Below are 24361 nucleotides of genomic sequence, written 5' to 3' on the forward strand. Positions count from 1 at the left end.
ATTTTAGGTTTTTGCGCTCTATCAATCACTGTCTATTTTGCTTGCGTAATTTGTTAGTACAACTGCTGACATCAGACCGTGGAAGAACAAACAGGCAAAGTAAACAACTGAACTGGATTAGTAATACTTGGCAAAGCATGTTGGAAGTACAGAGACTTGCATTACCTGCCATCATTTGATAAGAACAGTTTTACAGAGTAGTTCACAAACAAATTTCCAATTCCCCTGGCATTTCATATACACAAAAAGAGGCTATAAAACTGTTCTTATCTAACTATGATGTATAATACAAGTCTCTGCTGTTCCAACATGCTGAACCAAGTGTTATTAATCCAATTCATTTGTTTGCTTTCCCTGTTTGCAACAGGTTCTATTCATCCACAGTCTGATGTCGGCAGTTGTAAAAAAAAAAATTTGTGCCACATAATTGAAACTTTATACACCCTCTCTTACTTTTGTAAGTAAGCACATTACTTTGTAATACAATTTATTGCATAGTATATACACAGTAACACTTGGCACATTAACATAGTAGGTGTAACCCAGGGTTCATCTTTATACCTTTTGAGTTTTTCAATGTCGTCGTTGTGACTACTTTGTCTATCTCTGTAGTTACTTTTTTCTATCCTTTGTATTATTCTTACATGAAAATCAATAAAAATCTTATCTAAAAACCATACATTTTAAAATCCAACTGTATAAGGATTAGACAGTATTGAGTTGGGAATAATAGTTGTTTTGGAAGATAAAGAAGAAAAGACAAATCTCTAGTAAAAATCAATACTAGAGGGATTAGAATCTTTTATGTAACATTCAATTCATTAGACCTTAAGTTGCAACTGTCATTATAATTGTTTTATTTGATTTCATTCTGAATACAGTTCAGAATTTATTCATTTTGTGGACCTAGGAAACTGAGAAGGATATATTGGTAAAATTTGCCATCTTTTAATTCAGATAATTTTATTCTGTGTAATGGGCACACACTTTTAATCTCTGTTTAGGACCAAGGAAACTGAGAGGGATAGTTTGGTATAATTCTGCGTAGTTTTGTAGACAGTTGAAAGGAATTTTGTAGAGGGAAAACCTTTTGGAAAACGATTTAGGAACTCTGATAGGTATTATTATTTTGTTTTAAAGCTAAAATTGTAGCTTATAACCAGGAAATGGAGGGGGTAATTTGGTAAAATTCTCCGGAGTTTGTAATAGCTTGGAGTGATTTAAAGACGAGAACCTTTTACATGTAAAACTTAAACCATTAGATATCCTTGATTTCACTGGTGTGATTTTGAAATAATATGGCAGTGCACAATTTTGATGTGGTGTTCTTTTAGGGAGGTCTTACCAAACTGAAAGTGTTAATTTTGACTACTTTTCTGTCGTAGACCATAAAAAAACCACTTGATTGTGATGTCTAAGTATAATTTCAAATTTCATTACTGTTCATTACAGCTGCTGCCAGTGATGTATTAAGTCCGTCCAGTCTACCAAAAGCCAAAAGTTCACCCAAGACACCAACCAAGAAAAACCCAAGGAAATCTATTCCCTCCAAGAAACTAGGTGTCAGTAGAAGTGCTGAAAGGATCAGTGCACCAAGGTAAGTTCCCCTCATAATCCTGCTGCCCACCCCTCTCACATCATTGCCATTGGCCCCTTTCTGTGGGCTGTCATTGCAGAATACTGGACCATTCCATTTCATGGTGGTGGTCTTTGATAATCTCATCTACCATGCTTTCAGCTTTTTCTACATTATGGATCTTGGGTGTGATCATTCTGATTTTATTAGGTTTGATGTTATGTCATGTACTGTGATGTACTGTACTGTACTGTGCTGTTATGAAATGTCATGTTGTTTGTCTGTACATTATGTTTGAAGTGATGTAAACTATAATCTGATTGTATGTATTGAGAATGTATTTTATGTGATGTGACATGATGTGATGTGATGTGATGTGCGTGACGTGATTGATGTTATGTTATGTACTGTGCTGTGCTGTGACATAATGGGATGTGACGTAACATGAAGTGATGTATTACTACAAGATATGTGATATAATGTGATATGATGTGATATTACGAAATGTAATGGGATGTTATGTGATATGATGTAATCTATCATCATTACATGATAGAACACATCTGTGATATGTATAAAATAATATATATTTGAACTTAGAATTTCTAATTCAATATTCATCTCCAATGATAATTAATGGTAAGTCGTCAACAACCAAGTTATAGTCTATCACCAGCAATTACTCTCACAAAGTGAATACCTTGTAGACATGATATAAGCTGGTCATCAGGTAGTGTTTGCTGTTGCTAAGCAACAGAAGAAACATCCCCATGGAAACCATTCTAAACATTGAAATCAGCATCATATTTATACCTGGTAAGTCTAAATATTGTGTGTTTAAAACTCAACAACATCAAAGTTGGAGAATTATTTTGTGAATGTTCAATAATATATCATGGAATATAATAACAGTTGTAAATGTCATAATGTTGGTGACTGGACCATATGGGGTGGTGTAAGCCAATGTTAGTGTTTGTAAATAAATGGAATATATTTGTGTCGGCTAAAACAAATACTTTCCTTACAGAATAGCGACATCTTTCGTCTTATACATAAAGATGTATACATATACAGACATATACACACAAAAATGAAGGAAAAACTTGAATTTCGTACATTCATGGAAAATAGCATAGGAAAGTATGCCATTCTTTAATGTATCATATGAACCTAACTATTAGTTAACAAATATTATATATTCCTACATTCTGAATTTTCCAAGTGATAATAAAATATTTCTAACTAAAATTATTGTATAAAAGGTAATGAAAAACAGGTCAAGGTTGACAGGAAATATTATTACTTTCATTAAGAAATGACATTTATAGAGTAATAAAGTTATGGTACGATACGCTTCAATAACACTTTCCTTTGTATATTACATTAATAAAATTGCCATCAGTCATATCTAGAAATTATGGTAATTAAAAACAATTTTGATGATCTCATTGTCAGCTGACCGAGATGAGGTCAAGTTCTGCTATAGCCTGTAAGATACACTGCCCTCAATGGTGACAGGAGGTAATGTGTGAGGGTGTCCTAACACAAACTACCACTGTTAATGTTATTGTGTCAAACCACATTCACACTAAAGTTGTTAAAAAACTATTTTATTTGATACCAAGATAAAGGCAAAAGAAACATGTTTGTTATTTCAGCCTAACAGTCTTATGCATACACAGATAAATGCACATAAAAAAAATGAAGAAAAAACTTGAGTGTCGTACATTCACATCAGAAAATAACGAAGAAAAGCATGGCATTCTGTAAATCTACCATGTGAACCAAACTAACTAGTTAATGTTATATGTTCCCACTTTCTGAATTCTCCAAGTGATAATAAAATATTTCTTATTAATCAAAGGAACTATAAACAGTAATGCATTCACATATGATTTATAACTTCCATTAAAAATGACATTTATAGAGTAATAAAGTTATGATATGATACACTTCAATGATACTTTCCTTTGTACTTCTCACTAATAAAATTGCTATCAATCATATCATAGAAATTGTGGTAATTTAAAACATAATTTGAAGTGTGAATAGCGCCCTCTTGAGTTGACTTTGCAAAGACTATAATGCTTTCTGTCAAAGTGAAATCCTAGACAAATGAACATAGAAAATGCAGATATATTTCAAACTATTGTCATGTGGATTCATTTTTAAAGATGAAATTGAAATTGAAACAGAGTCAACTGTAGTGTTTATGAAAATTATGATCATCGTAAATGATTATTTGAAAACAATAATATTAGAAGTCAGGCAAGAAAGGCTAAACTAACATTTTTGTTTTCTGTAACTAGAATATTTTTTTTTTATCAGACCAAATATATGTTCATTGAAAATTGTTAAATATGAATAATTAGACACCACATGTTTAAAGGTAGATTATATGTGTAAATAGTACAGTAACAGGTTGAAATCATGATCTCACTGATTTTAGGGTGTGCACCTGAAAATAAATTTGACTAGATATATTAAGTGTACAGCTAGACAAATATGTTCACCCTCAGATGATTCAATACTGTTCAGGGTGTACAATATTAGAATTAAGTCATTATATCTAGTGAAACAGTTTCAAAAAACTGTCCAGTTGTAGTAAATATAGCTTTAAATCTGTTGCTACCCAATTGACATCAACTCAGCCATTGACAACTTTTGGTATTAAAAGTGTGGGTAGAATTACATTCCTTCGAGAAGCAATGTGATTTAATCTAATAATATATCACTTCAGATTCATCATACTTGATTTACAGATAGATTATAGTGTAACCTCTTTATAATGAACTCTGTTATAGCGAACATACCATTATATCAAGCACAAATCTAATCCAAACACCTCTAATTCCATGGTTCACTTGTATGAACTCTTTAATATAACAAACGGTTTTAATGTCTCCCTTAGAGGTCATAATAAATGAGGTTTAATACATTGTATGTCTTCTTTCAAAAGAGCTTCCTTTTCTACTTAGACTACCCTCTGTAGTCTGATTTCCAAACATCTACGTAATCACAGAAATGGCACACTCTATCATCTTCTTCACCTCTGAAAGACAAAACATTTTAAAAAAGTAACCTACTGAGAAGCTTCATAGGGAAAAGTCTTCTTTTTTTTTTACAACCTTAGGAAAGACATTCTGTCTTGTTAAATGTTATGTCATTACAAGATAATATTCGTGCCTCCAACTGAAGTGGGCATTCGGTAGTACAAAAAGAACCTACTGAGACATATCCAAGGGTCTGTCTTTCCTTCATCCATATGATGTCTTGTGTGTACTCAGTGAATCCATAGTGTTTATGCAGTCACCAAAGCAGACAGTCTCCTCTTAGGCTTTTCAGAATATTGTGATGGAAGTAGCTCTCGTGATCAAAAAAATTGACAACCATGTAAGCCAAACAGCAAAGTTGGCAGATGTGTGTGATTTCTGTGACACAAACTGTTTCAATTGAAAAATTACTGAAGCTATGGCACTGCATGCAGTTAATAGAACACTATTTGTTAATGAATTTTATGATGTTCTCGACTTGAAAAATAAAGTACAAGATGATCCCCAAGGAACGAAACCCAATTATTGAAAGTTGAAGACATAAATGGTAGATTTCGTATTGAACTATTATCTAGCGATGAACTTTACAAAATGAAAGAGAGAAAAATAAACTGGTTTTTATCTTCATATTTCATAAAATACCCCAAGGTAACTGTAATCTGTGGAGATACTTACATCAGAATCGTTAGAAAAACAAGCAATTATGCAATTTTAGTCAAGTTGGCACAGTTGCTATGGGAACAAGATAATATTTTAAAGATAATTGCAGACAACTCTATTTGAGATAATCTCTATGCAGTATAATGAAATATGCACATTGCTGTTTTATGTTCACCCTTGTAGTAAAATACATCCTTGTATTAATTTTTTGTTTGAGAAATTTGAAATTATTAAAAGTAAAAATTGTACATGGCAAGCTTCATAGCCATGTACAAACAGACATGTATGTTTAAACTTTTTATGAAATACACTGTATGCAATGATGAAAATATACATACAAATTTATCTATCTCTCTCATTCATCAATCAACACATTTATCGTATCCTATGTAATCTTATCAAATCTAATCTAATCTAATCAATTTCAGTCTAGAGAGCGCTAATATTATTTCTTATAATTTAATACTTCTCTATAAAAAATCAATTGAATTAATTGATAGTGTTTATGTCACAAGTTCTGCAGGTAATTATAGTTGTAGATATTAACCTCCCCCTTCCCCCTCCCTCCCCCCCCCCCCCCCCCCACCAGCATCCATCAGATAAGTGGGGATTATAATTTCATAGTAATAAGCGAAATAAATCTGCAGCAAGAATTTCCAGATTTCCAGTATATAGCTTAGGCATAATAAATAAAATTGGTTTGGTTCTTGTTACCTAACCCCACCTAGCTAAATCCTAAAATATTTTTACATATTCAAGAAAACACTAATGAAATCATGAAAATTGTGCAGTCTCTCAAGAAAAAGTGGATGCGGAAAACTGACATCAACTGAAAAAGACAATATAAAACTGTTCCTCCAATCTGTAATGGCTGTACATCTGATGAGAAGAAACAATAACACAGAGACCATATAGAAAACAATGGAAAACATAACTACCTGAACTAGACACTCACATATGAAAAAAAATATGTAAAAAAAAAAATAAATAAGAAATCTACCTACCTCACCTATTTTAAAATTGAATGTAATCGGAACCACACATTTTTTTAGTTAGGTCTTGATATTTTATTTTTAAACATGACATTGACTTCACACTTTTGGCCTTACTATAGAATCAAAGCTGAAAGCAAAAACATCGGCGTATCAAAAAAATAATAGCTGTCTTTGACACCATAATGTTCACTATCTGTACAAACTTGTATGATAAAATTTTGTATAATGAATATTTGATGAATGAGAACGAATTTCCAATATGGTATTCTTTGAGAGAACATGACAAAAACATCTGGGAGGGAGATGAAGTACAAAAATTGAATACGGACAATATGGGTTTAGCAATTGAAAACATGTCAACAGTTCAAGATGTTTGGCACCAGAAATCAGAGACACAAGGACAAATTTCTGTATGATATTTTTTTTTTTAAAGAAGTGAATCAAGCTGTTTTGAATCAGATACTGGAAGTGGTAAGTTTTTAAAACAGTCCTTGAAGTAATGTTAAACAGATGTTTTTAGCAAGTACTCATTGTCAAGTTTTTGAAGTTGCAGGATTTCGATAGGACTAGGTTGGCAGTAAAAATCAACTGCTTTTTCACCACGTCTCCATGTCTCAACATCTTATCTTCTACTTCAAATATGATAGTAACACAACATTGCCTTGTGTATATTTTATTCCACTTTATATCCCCAAAAATTATTTTTATATTCTTTCAAATTCTCCAAAAATTAGCCACACTTCTGAAGTCTTATTTATCTCTGATTTATTTATTCACCTTTCATATGCAGAGGAAGATTTCAGGGCACAACACTTCTCCCAATGTACTCTATTGCAAAATGTATAAACCAACACACATCTACTGCAGATGAACAAAAAAAAACACAAAATAACACAGACCACTTTCATTAACTAAAAAAACCAGACTAGTTATACAGACATGATTTTACTTGATAAAATGGTAAACTAGAAGACGGGTCAAGAACATGACAAATCTAACTCCTCATTTAAAATCAGAGTAGAGATTTAAAATTATTCACTCTATAAAATTGTGTCACATATCCCTCAAGTTTTTTTTTTGTCTGTAGATTATTTTGAATAATTATAAAAAAAATCCCCATCTTGTCATGACCATGTAATATTTTCAAACTTTTATCAAGAATGAAAATGAAATTTTTCAAATGCAGTTTCTCTATTAAAAGCTGATCAAAGTGACTTGTCTGTTTACCAATCAAAATATGGATTTTTTATTACAATGTGGCATTCAACTCAACAATTATATGAAGATTGCCAATTTGTAATTTAATGTGATAATTTAACATCATCAGATATAAATAAACGTACTGGCGCCATCATATGACCTCTGACCTCTATGTAAATGAGTTGTCTAGAGATCTAAGAAATATATGTCATTATTAAAGACATGATATATTAAAGGATTAATGATCCCCAGTCTCAGCGTAATAATAACATTCCCCCTACCCTCACCCCCCACCCACCCCCCACCTCCAGAAAATATAATGATTATCTCTTTTCTTTGAAGTCAGGTATTACCTATACACTTATCATTTCTTCATTTCAAATTTTATTAACATTTTTTTTTTAACTCTACCTGTAATTTTGAAAATCTGAAAATGCAAAAAATGTGAAATCATAAACTTTGTCTTTTCTGTAAAACAAGCAAGATTTGTAGAGTTTGATTTTGACATTGAAAAAAATAATTACCACACTGTTGATGATCTTCCCTACTGAGACATTTAAGGTCAAAGGTCAAACTGTGCAATCATTACATTATGTATTTCATAGACATTAGTGTAGACATTGTCATCACTGTAGCCAGTATTAAAAAGAAGTAGTCCCATTCATTTATTATTCATTCTCCCAGCACAATGGGTGAGTGCCTTAGTAACAACATCCAATACTTACTGGTGAAGCTCTCAGTCATCCTTGCATGCTTCACACGTGGAAACCCGAAGTACTGTGGCTTTGAGGAGGAACAAGGGAGTCAGATTTTGTTGTGATGCCATAAAAAAACAGACTGCACGTCTTCTGTATTGTATTTTCTTACTCTTGCCAAGAAAGGATAATATTAACAATGTATGGGAACCAGAATCCATTTATGAGATATCACATGCGGCGGAGACGCTACTTTATGAGGTATGTTGTAACTGTACACTCAGACTTTTTGCTTGTGTTATATTTTTACCGCCAAAATCATAAAGAGAAGAAATGGAGTTGTTTTCCAATAAATTTTTAGTGAACGTTTAGGTTATGTTTGGGCAGAAAGTACAATAATTATTGATATGAATAATAATTGATAAAAATAATGAATTCAGATGATTTTTTCTAAGGTAACTTGTTTTAAACAATCAGGACTTTTCACTGGTACGACTGAATTTCTTTCAAAATCCTAAGAACAAATTTTATTTTCCAACAAATTTTATTTTCCAACAAAATTTTCAGTGAATGTTTCGATTATTTTGGGGCAAAGATTTCATAAATTATTGCTTAAACTACTAAATGATGAAAGTAATGATTTCAGAATAATGGATAGATGTATTAGATTAATTTTTAACCCAGAGTGACTGACGACAGTTTTTCACGTATGCATACATGTATCTCTGCATTATTTTAAGTTAATTTTTAACTGAAACAACAGGCCAGATTTTAGCCTTATACAGACACCTTTCGCTGTATGAATTGTAAAACCTGTAAGAGATTATTATAATAAAGAAATGTTCGTTATGTAGATTTCTTTTGTTTTCTATTTCACCAAGTAATTCCTAATTGCCTACATCTTTTATCTCACCCTGATTATGTTACAACACTTTTGCCTTCATCTTTTGTCTCATGCTGATTATACTATGTCACACCTTTCTCTAGTATCTCTTGAGGGGATGTTACAAAGGCTGTTTGGAAAATATAATTTCTTCGTTTGTTCATAATATACCTAATATGTCATGTCATACATTTATTTTACAAGAATTATATGATATGACTAGAACATTTTGAAATTTTATAATAATAATGCCATTTACTGAATTTAAGCAAAGGTAGAAGAGACTTAATTGTCGTGGAAAAATCATAAAAAATTGATTTTATCCATCATGAAATATGAAAACAGATATTTTCCTTAATATTTTCTCAGAACTTATTACTTTTGAAAACAATGTTGAAGATGCAAAGCTAATGAAATATTCTTGTGAAACATCAAAGGGGCACATACAAGCTGATTGTTTATACATTTTGGAGACTATCCATACATATAATACATAAATAATTTGATGATAGAATTTGCCTTTCCAAAATTTGCCATGGTGGCACTCTACTTCCTGTCTGTGTGTACCTTAGGGGTATACACAGTATAGGTGACTCAGTTAATATAGAGCACTGCTGCTTTCCTCGATGTCTGAACAATACGAAAAACATCCCTGATTTACACTTCTACAGAATAGCAAGGGACAAAGCTCTTAAGAAACGGTACAATGAGGTGATGATACCCCCAATTTGAGCGAGGGCGCTGTATTATCAATTTCCTGTTTGCAGTCTGAAATGGCCTATACACACAAGCTTTTACATTTGTTTAGGTTTTACTGGAGGTTATTGGGACCCTGGGTTTTAAAATGTAGGACCATCACGCTATACATATACTGAAGTGTTTAGGAATAATATGTTATCAACTAAAAGATAACTGAAGGCCTTCTTTGATATTAACATTAAACTAGAACAATTTTTTTTTAAAAAAATCAAGATTTACGCAACTATATTCACCTGACTTTAAAATATTATAAACTGTGTTTGCACCTCTTTATTATCTGCCAGATTTCTTCCCTGTATCTTTCATTTTGTCACAGTATACATTTACAACCAATAAGCTAATTTTAATACATACATACATGCATCATTTATCACACTTTTATGAAAGGTTAAAGGTTATAGTTTATCAGAAGGTCATTAATTATTGAAGGAAAGTATGCTTGTAGCCTTTTTTTACATCACTAAACGGATCCCATCTTATGATGGTTATGATGTTTAAGAAATTAATTAAACAAAGATTAGTTTCTAACAAGAGAATCACTCACAATCGTTGCCTGTTTTGATGAGTAAAACAATGTAAAATTTAAGATAGAATGCATCTAACAGAAATTATTGATTACCTGAAAATCAAACTTCTTAAATTCTGTCTTATAAACTTTGAAGTTTATTCCTAGTTCTTTTGAAAAAATAAAAGAAATTTTGGGGTTCATCGTTTTGTTTTCAAGGAAATCGAAGTTAAAAACAGTATATATTCAGGTTGTTTGGCAGCCATATTGGATGGCGGCCATATTGGATTTTAAGATGACTCAAATATTTGTATCTTGATCCCAGACTTTGTTTTTTATTCCAAAATTCAAAAGAAAAGAATGGAAACAACAGCAAATATTAAATTTTTTTTTTTTATTTCCGAGACATACTACTCTAAAGTTCCTTAAACATAGTCATCATTTTAGAGAAAAAAGTCAAATTTTTTCAGGATCTGTTTTTTTTCCAACGTATACAGGATTGTCATAAAGAATGATCTCTCTTTTTTAATGGAAATTTTAGTGACAAAATCCAGGATTGTTGTCACGAAAGGTCTCTTTTTTATGGAAATTTTAGTGGGAAAACCCAGGATTGTTATTATGAAAGGTCTCCTTTTATGGAAATTTTAGTGGGAAAATCCAGGATTGTTATAACGAAAGGTCTCCTTTTATGGAAATTTTAGTGGGAAAATCCAGGATTGTTATAACGAAAGGTTTCCTTTTATGGAAATTTTAGTGGGAAAATCCAGGCCTTATATGAAAGGGTTAATTTTATGGAGTGAATGTGGGTAAATTATTAATCATATCCTGTTAGGAAGTATCAGCATTGACAGGTGATCAGGAAATAAAAATGAACAAATTGGTACACTTTATGTGTATTTCTCTAAAAGGGTAAATAGAATGATAAAGTACTTACAATGTTGACAGAGAACTTGACTTTTAAACGTTATTCAGCCTACAGGTGGCTATAGTTTCTTGTTTATTTTTTTATTTTTTGGTACGAAAATTGATAGAAATATGAATTGAGACCGCCAGTGTTTGAACAGTACCTGCTGTGTGCTCTGAAGTATATATACGACGAAAATCTGCACTATATATTGTTTTCTAATTATCTATTTTGAAGGATGCAGTTGAAAATGACTGTAGACATGCAACACGGAAAGGAATTGCCAGGTTGTTGGTTTTTTTTTTTTTTACATTCATTTAAATTGTCCACACATTTTTCGTATTTTGTGGTTTCAAAATTTCAAAGCTAAAGTTTCATTCTGGAATCATGAAAGACAGCGAAACAGTGAAAAATGTCATAATGCAATTTAAGGAAATGCTATCTTTTGTTGTCTTTCTTCATAATATATTAAGGTGTCATATGACAGAATCATTGCCCTAAAACCAAATAATAACACCACATAGACAATGAAATCACAAACATTCAATCAAACAACAAGATTAGATGGATTTTTTTCTCATCATCACTAAATAGATGTACAGTATCAAACCATTGCGTCAAAAACAAGTCTATCAAAATATACTGCTTAAGGGATGTATAAAACAGATACACCGTGTTAAGTGCTGATGTATCAAAACAATATGTTTGCCATCAGATAAAGAACTATTAAAGAAAATGGAATGTAAATCCATGTCAGTTAATCATGGCTTCTTTATTGTTAGCTGAGTACAATCCAGTGATCTGTAGGAGACTTCTTAAAGCTCATCAAAGATTAAACTCTGATATTTATAACTATAACTTTGACATATAATATGCAAGTATAGCAGTCTGTTCTGTTCTCATGAAATCTAGGAACAAATGTATCTCTTAGTCTGTATGTTCTTCACAAGTTAAAAGTTGATATTTTAGTTAGTTTGACTGTTGTCTACATATCTTGAAGGCAGTTGTGAAAAAACAGTGACAATATACAAGACGCCATGCCCCAGTAGCTGTAAAGGGTAATAACAGGAATGATATATGATAGCGGCATTTCTTTATGCTTAGGAACTAAGAAATGTCATATTCATCAATTCCATATTGCACGACATCTCTTAAAAATTCTAGAATTGGCAAATCTGGCAATAGCAGAGTCCATGGCTGTATAATTTAGTGAAGGATTATGGGATTTTAAGTGTAATATTATCACATGTGTAAATGATCTTATCCTCTATCATTTCCTGTTATGGATTAAGAATATGCTTAGTGGTGCACTTTGAATAAGGATTAAAATTTAGGCATGCAAAACAGTTGTTTGGCAGAGTTATAGAAAAAGTTGGTCCATAAATAAAAGAATAATCAGAATGTACAAGACTTATGGGTCCACTGAAAAGATAATACTAATGCAAGAATCTTGTCAATGAATGGAAAGCCGGGCTTCTCAAAAGAGGGCATGAAGGAGAGAAATAGGAGAGGAAACGGTGGTGTGTAGTCGTATATTATACAGTGCTATTGATGACAAAGATGGAAAAAAGATACTTTAATTTAGTTTCCTGGAATTGACCCAGCTGTACCAGTTGGTTGTAACGAGAGTTGAAACCCGGAAACCATAGAATGTCGGAAATTAAATTTTAGCATATGTTTTATTAAAATGCAGTGAAGTTTGACTTTTAGGGTGTGGTTAATTTGGGGTTGGAAGGTTGGGGAGAATTGCCATATAAACAGCATAGAGAATATATGAAGAAAATGGAGTTTTTAAATTAATTTTTAAAAATTGAGTTGTAATCCCACATCAGATTATATTCAGATTGAATTTAGCAATGATTTAGAGTTCTATAACCACTGTATTTTCCCTTTTGACCACCAAATTTAATTTCAATGGTCCTTGTGACCACATTATCATTTTCAGAGCTTGTAGGAATTTAAACTGTAGTTTGAAAATTATGAAAAATTGTTGATTCAGATTTTGTTTTACAGAAAAACTAGTTGCAGGAAATTTTAGTTAATTCTTTCTGGATATTAAAAATTCCCTAACCCCTGATTTTTTTTTCTTTGATTTCAACTGAGAATGAGTTTTTTTGAAGTAAGTTGCAGCAAATGTTTTTGATTTTTATTTCAAGGTGCATATTACATTAAAGATCTTAGGTCAGAGGTCATAGGTTCATAGGTCATGAGTATCATTTTGATGCCTACAGCTAAATGTAAACAGTTGTGTTATAAAAACTGCTCAAGTGAAGAAATCTGATAATGGTAGAAGTATTATCTGTAACATATTTCAATTAAAGTTCTATTAAAGCACACACACAATCACACCTTTATTAAAATAGATACATCACAGTTCCATTAAGCATAGCAGTTTCCTAACAAATAGATTAACGGCCATCCTATAAAAACTTTTTGTCGCACAGAGGAGTACACCGAATTATCTGTAATATATGTACATCTTTGACTTGTATTGCCATAAAGAAGTGTTATCAAAGACCATTACACTTACGAACAATGTGTACCTTAAATTTAGCTTCTTTTTTTGTATGTCTTTGATTTGAGTTAAGGAAAGTGAATGGAACAGTAAAAACTGTGGCCTCAGACTTTCTGATTATTTGCCTCCATCCATGTTACTGTATAGCTTATATTTTTTAGGATTCAACATATTCAGAAGCTGACTAAAATATAGCAAATTGAGTTTGAAATTTATTGACTTAGTTCAGTTGTAGACAGATCAGCCATTGTGGGTGCAGTCTAATCTCCCTTTCCTCAAACTATTAGGGCAGGATGATAAATACGGAATGATGACGTCATCACAGTCTAGTTCAGTGTTTTCAGTCCCAATAAAAAAAACATACACTTGTACATTATGTCTTTAGACAGAGTGGAACCTCTGAAAGACAGTTATGTTTGACTGATGATGTTACAGTCGGTAACATAAAACACTGGTACTGCATTCAAGAAGCTTCTTGTCTTTACAGTTCTCAATGTAATCCAACCATGTAAATATTGACAATCTACATGTAAAAGGTTATGTTAAAATCATGCACTACTTTCATTAAACATTTACTAACTCAGACTGTCTTGTTACTGCCAGACATCTCTTGAGGATGCCATTAATGTATCAGACATAAATGTTACACAAATGTCATGATTCTCATATCTCTAGGCTGATTTTGATTAGGCCAAGAAAAAAAATGGTTTTGTTTCTTGTCCCCATACGCATTAGAGTTTTTAGTTACCCCCAATTGAGGAGGCTATTACATTGGGTTGCATCTGTCTGTCTGTCCATGCATTCACCCGCTAATATCTCTGGCATTCGTCAACCCATTTCAACCAAACCTGGCACAAAGGTAACATATGCTATGTGAGACATATGCGAGTCACTTTGTTTTGTGACTGAATCAAATGTACGGCGATCATATTTGTTTTTTAAGTTCACAGTGTTCATCATAACTATGAAGGCGTAATACGCAGAGACTCCATTCAAGTGTCTATGCCCACATTATCAAATTTGAGCTTCCTTTAAAGACATTGACCTTTCACCTTGGTAAGTCTTTAAGGTCAAATAGCCAAACTAGGGTTATCTTCATAACTTTTTGGATTGAACATTTCAGGTGATAATATTTTAATCATGGCTTGGGTTAGACTATGTGAGCCATATGCAAATCCCTTAATTTCATGACCTTGACCTGAATAGCAAAGTGGTGGCCATATTTGTGATGGAAAAGCATATACATATGGACACTATTGAAGTGTCTACCCTCTCAATACCAATTATGAGCTTTCTATTGAGACCATTACCTTTGACCTTGACCTCCCTATTCAAGGTCAAATAGCAAATTAGTCAATAAATTATGAACTTTTGTATCTAGAGACACCATTCAAATTTGCACATTAACTTCACCATTAAGTACACCAGTTGGACTATGTCTTCAATGAAGGCTTGTTTTTGTTTTTTGGGGTTTTTTGTTTTTTTTTTTGGGGGGGGGGGTCTTACATGTTAATGATGTTTATAGATTTCTGGACAGTGGTAACTGCATATGTGACAAAAAATTATGGAAAATTCTGTCTTTAGTTTTCTTTAATAGCACTAGATTATAATATTAAAGATAACAAAACTTCAAAGAGAAATGACCAGAATTTAATATTTTTGCATTATCAAAAAACAATTGCTAAATGTAAAATTGATGCTATCTTTCGTAACTAGCTACTCATCACCATGGCAATCTATTCTCCTGAGGAGTAAACAGTACCATATGTTGTTTTTTAAAGTGTTGAACCCCTGACATTTAATTAGTGCATTTCTTGTATCAGCCAAGGTAAGGTGTTACAAGTGTTACTCAAAGAACTTGTAAATTTACTCAACGGTTTGTCTGATACAAAGTAAATATGACGTTCTCATCTTTTGAAAGCTACTGTCATCAAATATTTACAACAAATAATTATAATTTCATTATTTTATTTTTTTGTCAGACTCAACCTTAAATATATATGTTTGGTGTATATGTTAAAGTGAAAATTTCTCTGTCCAGACAAACAGGATTGAATTGAACTTAGTTAATATTTTAAAGTAATCCTAGAGATTTTGAGTCATTGAAAAAAATTACTTAGTTAGAATAATGTTGTTTGGTGTCTATATTGCATGTTATAATTAACCTATTTGTGGAGGATGTCATTCTAAAGATGCAAACATTAGATGTACAAATAATCCACCATTTTTCACTCACAGTCATGCTACTCCAGAACAACTGGCTCAGCTGGCTGAACAACTAGAACAGCGGCACAGACCAGAGAATTCTGACTTTCAGTTAAAACACTACGACTCAACCTCTTCTCTTGAAAGTTTTGATCTTCAATCGAGTCAGTCAAGCGAAGTTGGTGTCAGCAATAGCAACAGCAACAGCATCTCTGGTAATAGTTCACGGAGTGGGAGTCAGTCAGAAAGCAAAAGTAGGAGTGGTAGTTTAAGAGGTAGTCGGACTGAGAGTCTGGTTTTTGACACGTCAAGCCAGCTTAATGTCATCGAGGAAAACCCAGATGTATTCTCAGAGGATGGGGATGACACAGGTCAAGCTGTCAATAAGGAAAGAGAATATGATTCTGATAGATTGGAAAGTGAAGACTCAATGTATTCTGCATTGAGTACCTGTATTGATGAACATTTATTTGAAACTAGAAGCTGTGAGGTGCAAACAGCTTTAGGGGAAAATGACTTGGAAAAACTAGAAAAATTGACAGATGATGTGGACGATGATGATCACAATGAGGTTTTTGAAGATGATAAGCAAACTCTAAAACTTGAGACACAATCTTCAAATGAACCAACAGTTATTGTGACTGATACGGAGGGTAGAGGAGCTGTACAAATTCAAATGAAAGACACTGCAGTTCAAAGTTTAAATGAACATTATAGTAATGATGAAGGTGAAGAAGTTGGAACGCAGACAACATCAGATGTGAGAGATGCCAAACATAGGAGCATTCAAGAAAAAGGCGATCTAAGTGTGAGGCAGAAAAACAAGAGATTACAGCAAGAAAATAGTGACAGCAACAAAAGCATAAAGACTTCCAAAGACAGCAATTCGGTTCCTGCTTCCCCTCGTAAATTGGCCTCTCCAACAGCATTTCAACCGAGAACACTTTTTGAACAGCTTTTGGACTTTAAACAGAGACAGGGAAGTTCCACACAGATGCCATTTGAAAGTGACTATGAGTACATGCTTCGTGCGCGAAGGATGTCACCTCGGGGAATGTTTTCCAGAGCCACCAGTCTGGACAGCAGTGGGGGTAGTTCCATGAGTGACTATTTCTATGACACATGTGACCTGACCCCAACAGAAGACATACTTGTGAATCTTGGATTTTGTGGAAATGACTTTTCTGTTCCAGAAAGGTTTATGAAACCGTGGCAGGAGAGGCAGTTTGAAGCCAGGTTGAGAGAAATTCACTCACAGATGTCATTAGATAGTGTATCTGAGCAGGATTTAGTTAGGAAAGTGGTTGACACAAGAAGACCCTTAGATCAGAGTGAAAATAAAGAAAACCAACCCTCAAGGAGGAATGTTGAAGGTGTAAAAGAAAAGCAAACAGAGGAAAAAGTAAAAGTATCAGAAAAAGAAGTCAAACTAGAAAAGAAAGTGGTTGTCAAAAATGACAGCAGAAGCAATACAAAAGGTCCAACCAAGAGAAAGAAGTTAACGAGGGCAGCAACTATATCATCAATGAGTAGTGATGTACAATACAGATGTACAGATGGCAAAAGTTCCAGAAAACATGTCGAGTCTCCACAGTTTGAAATGTTCAATCAGCAGGAAGTGGTTGAACTTGAACACATGCAAAAGATGTTGAAAGAAAGGCGACGCAAACAATTTGCAAGACAGAAATCCCTACCTGCATGTCTTGAGACTCTAACAGAGGAAGAAGAGTCTCAGCTCTTGAAATCACCAAGGTCTCCGAAAGAAAGAAAACTAGCTAAGTTCTTACAAGACATGGAAAGGTCTCAATCTGATCTCAAATTTGAAGCAAAAAGGCAGGACGATGTGAGTCCATCTGCTGACACAGAGCATGAGCAATACATGCTAGCAGTGAAATGTTTGATAGAGTCAAAAGATTCAGGATTTGAGACTGGACCAGGGATGTCAGACAACAGTCGGCAGGCATCTCCACATGACCAGGAAGCTTTTACTCAAACTTCTGAAGGCTCAGTGTCTCCTCTTGCTCAGATTGGTGCTGAAGAGAAAAGGGATTCAGTATCCCGGTCAAATGAACAGCTGGGAAATATGAGTGAGAGTGACAGTGAGCTTTTAGATCAAGAAGTAGCAGAGATCGTTCAAGACTCCACAAACAGTGGCACACAGACAGACTCACAGCTTGAATCACCATCTCTGTCTCCGTTATGTCGATTTGATCCATTAGTAGAGGTAACAGATCAAAGCACTCTCACAGACATTGTTCAGTCATCATCACTTCCCACTGATGAGCTGGCAATTCAGGAGCCTACAGATAGAGTCAAACACTCAAGTCTTCAACCATGCTTACTGAGGTACGAAAGCATGTCTAGCACAGACACTGTTGTTGAGGTTTCAAAATTACCTTCTAAACGAAACAGTAGTGGGCAGCTGAGTGCATTCCAAGAACCTGACTCGGATGATGAAACCTCTCAATCTATGAAAATTCTGGGAAATATCCCAGATACACGTAGAACTGCAGATAGGATATTGACAAGTTTGAGAAACAAGGAGTCACAAACAGACATTAGCCTTCCTGTCAATATAATGGTAGGACTCCTGATTCACAATGCAGCTGAGTCGGATACAGATACAAAAGTATCAGCAGACAGTTCAAGTACAAATCAAAGCATGTCAGAGTCTCAAAGCGAGTTCTATAATGCCATAATGACAGCAATACAAAAAGAAATCAGAGAAGATGATATTTTTGCAAGTAGAGTAATCCAGCAAGATTTTGGACCAAGTGAAGCAAGAAGTGAGAAAGCCTTCTCATCTGTAATTTCTAATGATAATTTACAAAGTTTTCAAAGTCAGAGTAATAATATTTCAGGACTTAGACACGAGACTCAGGGAAATGGTTTCCACGGTGATTTTTATCACACTTCACGACATTTACATGATTTTACACAAAGAGATAGTGGTGTCAGTGAACCCCCTATCTCAAGGTATTTTAGCAACCTCCCGAAAGAGTTCAGGGGAATGCAAGGAACAGTATTAAAGCCTAACGAACATTTTGAACTCTTTCCAAATGGTAAAGTTTACATTGTTGAAAATTACACAGACCAGGAGGATAGTTCAGAAATCTATGCACAGAAGAAAGCGAACAAATTTACAAAAGAGAATAGAAACACTTGTAGGACATGTAAGAAGATAACTCCAAGAGAGCTAGGAAATGAAAAAAGACGGTCAACACAGTGGTCCAGAAAGAGGAGGAGTAGACACCAGAATCACACAAGACACGGTCTTGAAGATGAGAACGCAAAAAGTAAAATGAAACTGAAATCACAAAGATGGCTATCAGACAGTGATGAGAGCTCATCAACTACTGAACATGGTTATACCGAAGTAGAACTTGAACAGTTTGCTTCAACTGTGGTGGAAAACACTTTTTCTAAACTAGTTGCGGAGATTGAAGATAATTCAAAAGTTTTGAATTATGGGAGATTTTCCAAAAGGTCATCTTTATATAGTGACAAGGATGATTCGGGTCAGTCAAGTGTAATGACGGTGATAGCTTTACCGACTTTACAACTTGAAGAAGTCATCGAACCACCAGTAATTCTAGAAGAAGAACCTTTGTTTTACAATGAAGTATCCCCAAATAAGACATACACATCAGAAATTTTGATCAATGTCATCCAAACAAAAGATTCTTCAATCCCAACTTTTTGTAAAGTTGAATATAAAAGAGACCAAGAAAATGAAATAACAGACTCAAAATCGATTGAAAAATATGTACAAGAGTGCAACGCTTTCAATTTACGAAATGTTATCGAGATGGACATGAAGGCAGAAAGGAAAAGATCGACAGACAGTATTATGTCATACGAGGATATTTGTGAGAAAGCGCAAGGTTTGATTGATACATTAGATGTAGCAAGTGCGATCCTGTCCAGAAGTGTTAGCCCTGTTCCCTCATCACTACTGGAAACTAGTGACCAAGGTGATGACTCAAATAGCACACAGGGTGAGAGACATAGTGTCACAAACCCAGACAAAGACGATTCCACTTCATATCAAGATACGAGTGTGGAGCAGTCTAGCAGGTACTTTGGTGTGCAAACCTATGTATTGATGTTGTTGTAACCCTACACCCCCATTTTGTCAAAGTGAAATAATCCATCAATAGCAAAATGGTTAAATTTATACTAAAAATGGGGATGTATGTATCAAAATGTGCACCCTTTCATGAATGAAAAGCATGCATTTACATGCACTGTACTATATTTTATGTGAATTATATTTTTATTATTATTGATGTTAAAATGTCATAATTTTTCCTTTAAGCGAAAAATTGGTTACTTTGTGTGGAACGATATGCATGTCAAGTTTGTGATTATAAGTTTTTGATGTCGTGGTTGTATGTAAGTATTTATACGCTTTCATAAATGATTGTTTTGTGTTCACCATGATGTTATGTATATGTATATATATAGTTCTTATGATGTGTTGTGTGCTATTACGCTTTAATCCTCTGAATTGCATGAATTCACTTTTCTGTTTTCTCACTTGACACCCTATTCTTGGGTCTTTCAATTCACAGACCATTTTCACCCACGCCATATCATTCACGCTATACAAATATATACTTTTCCTTCAAGCAGAGTCACTTTGACATTTATTTCTTTTCTAGGACAAGTTTTATGCCCCAGGCAGTGACTTCAATTTCAAAAAGTATACTGAAATGTCACCAAACATATACTTTACTACTATCTGGCCATGTGTGATGAAAATGCACCTTCTTGAAAAATTTCAAAAACCAAATTCAGTGTTCGGATAATGCTACCTTCCTGAAATTAGAATGTGACATTCAATATGGTTGTATATACTGTTGAATTCTCAATGTTCTTCAGTAAAAATGGCTAAATTTTTCAACCGATTCCCTGCCAATTTTGTGAAACTTTTTCACAAGTTTTTATGATTATACCTGTGACTCTATGTATCCATCATCAGTATTGGCAAATATTTAATGAAATTTTTATTCATAAATTTTTTTGAAATTTTTTGTTTTGTTAAACATTATTTGTAATTTTTTGTCGTACAGAACATTGAATAGTGGATCGCCATATTCACAAAGTAATGGTGGCAGCAGACATCTTTATGATGATGATGATATGGATGAAAATCTTCTAGAGAAGGTTGAAGCTTTGATCAATAAACAGAAGGGACGACTGACTTATTCACCAAGAACATTATCAGCCAGTATGCCAAATGTATCAGGACGGCTAACAGCAACTGAGGATTTGGTAAGATTTTGATTAAAAAGTTGTCTTTCATTTTGGTTTTATATGCAAATGTTGTGGCTATTCTTGATGTAAATGTAAACCTTTATGTAATTTAGAATAATGATACAAGATATACAAGATCAACGTACGATGAATATTCATGAGTACTTATCCTCTTCCTTGTTTAAAAACATCTCTCATGAATATTCATTGTGCAACCATAAATATATAATTTCTGCTGACTGACTCCCATGATGCAATAGCCAACAGCAAAGTTAGCCTATAAAGGCAGAATATCAAGTTGATGTTTCCCTGAAATTCCATGTAACTGTAGGTGATATAAAAAATCTAGAAATGACTGTAGGATCCATAGTTTATGAAAAGTATATTTCCTGGAGTGGCCTTCACCTGTGATATAGCCAGACATATTTTAATCCAGAATCAAATAAAATGCAAATCATCCCCAGAAAGGAATAATTCACATCTTGTTAATACATATGCAAATTACCAGTCCCTATTGGTGCTCATTTGCATAATTATTTATGATGTCATTTGCATATGTCAGTACATTGTTTTCATCAATTTTCAAATTTCAGTTTGCATTTAGATACTGAACTATTTCATCTGTATAATTTACCTAAGGTTTTGGGGTATTTAAGTGTTAGACAAAAAGTCTGAAACCCAATGCAAAGGTTTACAGATAAACTGTTGTTGGTCACAACATTCAGAAAAGGTCACAGAAATCAGAAAATGATTGCGAAATGATTAGCTCTAATTTCAAATGTTTTGAGTGCAACCACCATGTAATTTAGTTAAAGGGGGAATAGTTGGTCAAAAGATCACATTAAACAAACAAGTGATGTGGAGTAGAAATCATAATTGAAGTCGGAAGACACAGAAATGTGATTTAGAGATTTTAGGTAATGTTAGTTCTATGACTTTGGAATTGAAAATGCTCTTATTTTTATAGCTACTTTCTGTATGGTTCAGTACAGACAGCAACTTTGCCTAGGCACTATGAGATTAACACCAATACAACAATTTTCTTTAGGCAATGTCAGTGTAATACTAATATGATAATTCACTCTAGGCACTATTAGATTAATACTAATACAACAATTTCACCTTAAGCACTATCAGAGTAATACCAAGGACAGTGTCATTCTTGGCACTATCACGACAATTCTAATACAACAATTTCACTTTGAGCACTGTCAGACTAATACTGTATGACAGTTTCACTCTAGGCACTAGCAGACTAATACTGTATGAGAATTTCCCTCTAGAAACTATCAGACTAATACTGTATGAGAATTTCACTAGGCTCTATCAGATTAATACTGAAAGGACAATTTCATTCTAGGCACTATCAGATTAATACCGTTACAACTTTCTTTCAGTATAGTTTAATCCTAATACGACAATTTCACGCCAGGTCCTTCAAACTTTTACCAATACAGTAAGAATTATTTTTGCTGAATTCTTTCTTCCTATATAGAAGACAGTCTTGAATCAGCATGAGAACATGATTAGTTTCACCTGTCTACTTCACAACACTGGAGGACAGCACTGTACAACATTTTACCCACAACTCTCTCTGATTTGTAGTGTTGGACATCATCTCCTTGAAGTCAGACAAATCTCACCAGTGTATAGGGTTTTGTAAAAAAAAAAATTCCATTTGGCAAGCGTAGAATTGCCACCGATGAGTTTCTGAATACCCATTTTCATCGGTTCTGGTATCAGTGATTTATTGTAGAAGGAGTAGCAATTTTAGGAATTTGTCAGCAGATTTTCTTGAAAGACATGAAGAATATTTGCGACGAAACTAACGAAAATATATGCACCTGTTATGACTTTGCCAAAGATATAGATTTATTTGAATAGGTATGACAAAAGAAATTTACATACTAAAACTCGTCATACACACTGACTACCCAAGTTATTGACACTTTGACAGTGAAAAGTGTTTTATTCACAGCACATGCTTAATTTAGTTGTTAGTTCATTTTTATACAAAATTTAGAACTTTATTTTTGATTCCTAAGCGTACTTTTGCTACATATTAATTAAACTTAATTACTATGCTTAAAATGTTGAAAAGTATGGATTATTGAAAAAGTTATAAAATAAGGAACCTCCAAGCATACCAATCAGAGAGAGTTGTGGGTAAGATATTGTACAGTGGACAGTCTTCATTGAAAATGTCCATTTTATTTCATTGCAGCACACCGATGGACCAGCTACTCTGAGTGTCAGCCACAGTAATCTAATGACCAGTGAGATGCGAGATGTTGAGAGTGGTGTACGGGAAGTCAAAGCTAAAAAACAGGTAAAAGAAGTCAAGCTAAACTGTTAATGAGCTATTCATATATAAGTTTTTGTGTGGTTCATTAACATGCTTTGATAAATTCAGTTGCTGTTCACACTCTCTACTCAAGGGTCAAATGATGATATTCATCAGAAAGTGTGAATGGATAAAACGAAAAATGATTTTTCAAAACCTAATACATAAAAAGTGTTAATCTTGGCTGTTATTCATCATCAGGTGTGAAAGAAAAATATATATCAAGAATGTTTTCCCAAATCCTTAGTAAGATATTTATGATGTTTCAAATTTTAATTTTTTTAAATCAGTGTCTGGTTTTTGCAACATAATTACCATAGAAAGTGACCTATTCTAGGAACCATAAAATTATGACAAGTGTATCAAGGGAATTTTTTTTTGATAATTTGATCAGAAACTTGAAAGTAGCAAATTGCGTCCCCCCCAAAAAATGTAAAGATTGGGTTTTTTTTTGAATAGCGACTCTACAGGTCATGTGATTTATTTGATTTCAAGAATTGGATAAAAAAAGAGAGATACATTATCTACTAAAATATGAAACATATGATGATTATACAGTTTATATAAGTTGTGTGGTTGGTAACGGCATAGACAGTGGAGACCTACCTGTCTATGGTAAAGGTTAACAAGATAAAAGAAGGGTGTACATAGATGTAAAGTAGGTGTGAATGACAGGTGTTACTGACAAGTAATAACCAATTTGTAATATCATGTCTTTATCATCACAAGGCCGCTATTAACAGCTATTCATTCATTCAGGGTTGAATTTATTTATCAGGACTATCCTACTCATTACTTTTGCACTCCT

The 24361-nt window shown here is 33.4% G+C and overlaps 1 protein-coding gene across 8 annotated transcripts in view; it reads left to right on the forward strand.

The window, feature by feature from the left end:
* LOC144449093 (uncharacterized) overlaps positions 1 to 24361 on the forward strand; it is a 158021-nt gene that overhangs the window by 100613 nt on the left and 33047 nt on the right. For all 8 annotated transcript variants that reach the window (XM_078139519.1, XM_078139518.1, XM_078139516.1 and 5 more), the window contains 3 exons: positions 1453 to 1597; positions 21026 to 21227; positions 23434 to 23538. In XM_078139519.1, coding sequence (XP_077995645.1) covers positions 1453 to 1597; positions 21026 to 21227; positions 23434 to 23538 — 452 coding nt within the window. The remainder of the gene's footprint in view (positions 1 to 1452; positions 1598 to 21025; positions 21228 to 23433; positions 23539 to 24361) is intronic.

The sequence above is a fragment of the Glandiceps talaboti genome, chromosome 18 (assembly GCF_964340395.1).
Source record: "Glandiceps talaboti chromosome 18, keGlaTala1.1, whole genome shotgun sequence".
Lineage (NCBI taxonomy): Eukaryota > Metazoa > Hemichordata > Enteropneusta > Spengelidae > Glandiceps > Glandiceps talaboti.